General features: G+C 33.6%; 1 protein-coding gene across 1 annotated transcript; it reads left to right on the plus strand.

Annotated features, from left to right (window-relative positions):
* Window positions 1-265: 265 nt before the first annotated feature.
* LOC145055412 (MLO-like protein 1) lies at window positions 266-4,168 on the plus strand. Its single transcript, XM_079003723.1, has 14 exons — window positions 266-657; window positions 741-798; window positions 992-1,212; window positions 1,340-1,459; window positions 1,566-1,626; window positions 1,816-1,910; window positions 2,086-2,160; window positions 2,237-2,325; window positions 2,467-2,516; window positions 2,762-2,802; window positions 2,974-3,183; window positions 3,281-3,348; window positions 3,535-3,595; window positions 3,728-4,168. The coding sequence occupies exons 1-14, from the start codon at window positions 532-534 to the stop codon at window positions 3,950-3,952; spliced, it is 1,500 nt and encodes a 499-aa protein (XP_078859849.1). The 5' UTR covers window positions 266-531; the 3' UTR covers window positions 3,953-4,168.
* Window positions 4,169-4,387: the final 219 nt, after the last annotated feature.

Consider the following 4,387-nt stretch of genomic DNA (forward strand, 5'->3'; position numbering starts at 1 on the left):
AGCTAATATATTTTATTTAAAATATATAATGTAGCAGATTAGCATTTTTATTATTTTATATTAAATTTAACAATTTTAATACAAACATATCATATATTCATATTCATTTGAAGGGAGCCATACATAAATATCTAAATACGAATTAAAAAGTCTAACTTTTTTAAGGATTTCGTTCCGTTGGTGATAATAATTTAAAAATTTGTGGAAATTCTTGAATTTGCGATCACTGTCCGACAGTGATTGCTTTCACATAATATATGACGCGTTTCGTTTGGCCAACATTTTCAGTTTCCCATTTCTCAACTCACCTGCTTCTCTAGACCCTTTATCTCCCGTAACCCCTAATCATACTCAAATCAACTCTGCATCGAACTTTCGTTCAACTACTCTATAAAGAAGCCCTGGTAGGTAGCAACAACCCTTGCGAAATTAACCAAAAAAAACCCTACTGAAAATGGTGTTTCAGTAAGAAAGAAAAAGTTTTTACTGTGCTCAAATCTTTAGTCTGGTGGTGTAAATTGAACTGAATCAATGGCGGGTGGTGAAGGAGAAGGGACATCGTTAGAGTTTACACCCACATGGGTTGTCGCCGCCGTTTGTACCCTCATCGTCGGAATCTCCCTCGCCGTCGAACGTCTACTCCATTACGCCGGCAAGGTATGTTGTTCGTTTTCTACTTATATGTGAAATGGGGTTTCATTGATCAACTAATATATGTTCGATTTACCCTTCGTTTGTAGAAATTGAAAAAGGCAGGTCAAAAGCCGCTTTATGAAGCCCTGCAAAAGATCAAAGAAGGTCGTTCTTTTTCTTCTTCTTCTTCTTCTTTCTTCTTCCAGTTTTTATATATCGCAAGAAATCAATCTATACAATGGGTTTATCAAATCTATGTACTAAATTTGAAGTGTAAGTGATCTGGTTTATCAAAATTTTGACGTTAGGCTACCAATTTTGGTCTAAGTTTGTTGAATTTTGACTGATTTGGATGCAGAGTTGATGTTGTTGGGGTTTATTTCGCTTCTATTAACGGTGTTCCAGTCTAGAATCATCAAGATTTGTGTGAAGGAGAGTATCATGGAACACCTCCTCCCATGCTCGTTACGTGACAGAAAAGAAGCCACCGGTTCTAAGCCAGAGGCAGAGGGTACATCTCATCTTCTTCGTCATTTACTAGCAGAAGAAGCAACAGCGACGGGTTATTGTGCTTCAAAGGTAATTAATTTCATTCATTATTACTCTACCCATTAATTGTTTTTGTTAGAAGATTTTCATGTTCCATGATCAATAATCGAACACTTACTTTATGAGCTTTTGCTTCTTTTACTTTCTATGTTGACAGGGAGGAAAGGTCCCACTGCTATCTCTTGAGGCGTTGCATCATCTACACATCTTTATTTTTGTCCTTGCGGTTGTTCATGTCACATTTTCTGTCCTCACAGTTGTATTTGGAGGAGCAAGGGTGAGTAAAAGGTTTAAATTTGATTGAATATGTATTTATTTATTTTACTCACATATAGTTATTCATGTGGTTTGATTTCATCACCTATATCCTTGTAACGGTGTAGATAAGACAATGGAAGCATTGGGAAGATTCTATTGCAAAAGTTAATTTTGATGCCTCACAAGGTAAATACCAAAGGGTTATGTTATCATCTTTCATTTAATAATGGTGGAATACACTCTATCTTGGAAAATTTCCACATATCAAACATTTTAATAGATACAACTTGTAATTTCTTTCTTAAAGAGGATTAATAGTTTGTGTGTCCTTTATAAGATTTTCTAATTTGAACTTTTAACCATTTTGGTATATAGTTTTGAAGCCAAGAGTGACCCATGTTAAAGATCACGACTTCATCAGGAACCGATTTGTGGGCATTGGCAAAGGCTCAGCCATCCGAGGCTGGCTGGTAAGTTACAATCCAAGATATAGCTATATACTTTTATTTATTTGTTTATTATAATTTATAGCATTCTACTTTTCTCTCTTTCTATTACTTTGTATATAAGATCACATTGCTATAATTGTGTAGATTTGTTTCTTTTTCTTTTCTGACATTTATTCTTTGGTGAACATTATTACAGCATTCTTTCTTCAAGCAATTTTATGGATCTGTAACCAAGTCAGATTATGTAGCATTGCGTTTGGGATTTATTACAGTAAGGACGTGAACAGATATTTTGCTATATTTTTATATAATTTATACCCCTTTTTGATGTAAACTTTCTTTTTTAGACACATTGCAAGGCGAACCCAAAGTTCAATTTTCACAAGTACATGATACGCGCCCTTGAAGATGATTTTAGAAAAGTCGTTGGAATCAGGCAAGTGGTTATTTGAATATGATCACCAAAATTATTAAATAAAAATTAAAAGTAACACAAATTGACGTATTTATTTTTACATAGATAGGTTAACGTCTGCCCTTGTGAACAAGTTTTAATTCCTGATTTTGTTGTTTGCAGCTGGTATTTGTGGGTGTTTGTGGTCGTCTTCTTGTTGCTAAACATTAATGGTATGCGATCTCACTTTTTCAGTTCTCAAATTCGTTGAAATTTTTCCTTGTGATCGATTGGTTGATTTGGTTTCCTATATTTTATTGCTAACATACCAAATGGATGAAATTAAAAAATTGGTTAAATATAAGTCGGCCAAGCAATACTAGGTCTCACATTTGTAATTATATTTAACATCTTGTTTATGTATGCAATCCAAAAGACTTGGTCTCACTTTTGATTATTTTTTCTTGGCTTTTTGCAGGTTGGCATACGTATTTTTGGATTGCCTTTTTCCCTTTCATTGTAAGTAAACTCAACTCATACTGAAAGGGTGTCTTATCTTATTAGTATTTTAAAACTTTCAATATTATATTCATTATTCAAACATCTTTATTAAACTTGGATGTGCGTTTCAACTGATTCTGATTTTTTGAACATTTAAAAATAAAGCCTTTTTTTTGTAAAAAAATTCAGCTTTTACTTGCTGTGGGAACGAAGCTAGAGCATATAATTATTCAGTTGGCTCATGAGGTGGCAGAGAAACATATAGCCATAGAAGGCGAACTGGTGGTTCAACCTTCAGATGATCATTTTTGGTTTCACAGGCCCAGAATTGTTCTTTTTCTCATACATTTTATCCTTTTCCAAAATGCATTTGAGATTGCATTCTTCTTCTGGATATGGGTATGTTTCTAATCTCTTTTTAAAGATGCAAAAAATAAATAAATAAATAAATAAATAATGGAATTGATTTTTCTCACCCTTTTCATTTTGATAATAGGTTACGTATGGATTTGACTCCTGCATAATGGGGCAAGTGCGCTACATTATTCCACGGCTTATTATTGGGTAAAGCAAACCTTTTAATTAAAAAATAGAGTAAAATAATTGTGTATGAAACAATTTTTTCATTATTTTCCAAATTTATGGAACAAACTGATTTTATTATTACTCTGGTTTTTGTATCATATTTAATTTAATGGATCGAACTAATTATTATATTCAACCACACTAACTATAGAAAATGGATTTCAGGGTTTTCATTCAGGTTTTGTGCAGTTACAGCACTCTACCACTTTATGCTCTTGTAACACAGGTACTTCATTTCAAGATCTGGTTTTTTTATCGGGTTAAATGCAAGAAAGATTTATTTATTACAGCATCCTACTTTTATATCTTTCTATTACGCAAGTGTACATTGCTGATTGGTTGTGTGAATGATAACTAGATGGGAACTCATTTCAAGAAGTCAATATTTGATGAGCATATGCAAGCAAAATTTGTGGGTTGGGCTCAAAACGCCAAGAAAAAGGTAGCCACTAACTCAGGAACAAATGGCTCAAGCCATGATGGCCCATCTGGCTCAGGTGGCTCAGCTGGTGGAGCCACTGCTGCTACTTCAGCTTTTAAAGGGATTCAATTGGCAAAACTTAACCAGAGTCAGCAGTCATAAAACCAAATTATTGACTTGTGGAGATGCATATGTTAATAGTAGTCTGAAAAATTAGGGCCAAACTTGGAATCTTGTTCTTCTATATGTTGGGTTTTAGTAATTGTGTTTCTACCAAAATTTTGTTTTGAACCTTGAAAATGATGTAACGATTTGGATCCATGATGTATGAGGTGAATGCTTGATGGTTTAAAGTTGGTGTTATGCTGAGTTGCTCAATTCGTATACACGCAAAATTTATATATAAGTGTTTGATTTGATATTTTCTGGTTGCATAAAATCATAAATCTATAGGATATTAAAAGAATACAGACCGACGACTCATGTATTAATCACCAAGTGGCACCTGGTCAACCGAATCTATATAAATTAAGTATTTTAAAGACTTTTGGGTCCCTGTGGTAGAGTTGATGGCTCTTCTGATTTATTGCAGTTTGT

Source organism: Lactuca serriola, chromosome 5, assembly GCF_051521515.1.
Source record: "Lactuca serriola cultivar US96UC23 chromosome 5, Lser_US96UC23_V15, whole genome shotgun sequence".
Classification (NCBI taxonomy): Eukaryota; Viridiplantae; Streptophyta; class Magnoliopsida; order Asterales; family Asteraceae; genus Lactuca; species Lactuca serriola.

Bases quoted from the DNA above. Each gene is read 5' to 3' on its own strand.
- LOC145055412 (XM_079003723.1), top strand. From the start codon at position 532: ATGGCGGGTGGTGAAGGAGAAGGGACATCGTTAGAGTTTACACCCACA. The intron at 658-740 runs GTATGTTGTTCG...CTTCGTTTGTAG, and splicing joins TACTCCATTACGCCGGCAAG to AAATTGAAAAAGGCAGGTCA. The intron at 1,911-2,085 runs GTAAGTTACAAT...ACATTATTACAG, and splicing joins CAGCCATCCGAGGCTGGCTG to CATTCTTTCTTCAAGCAATT.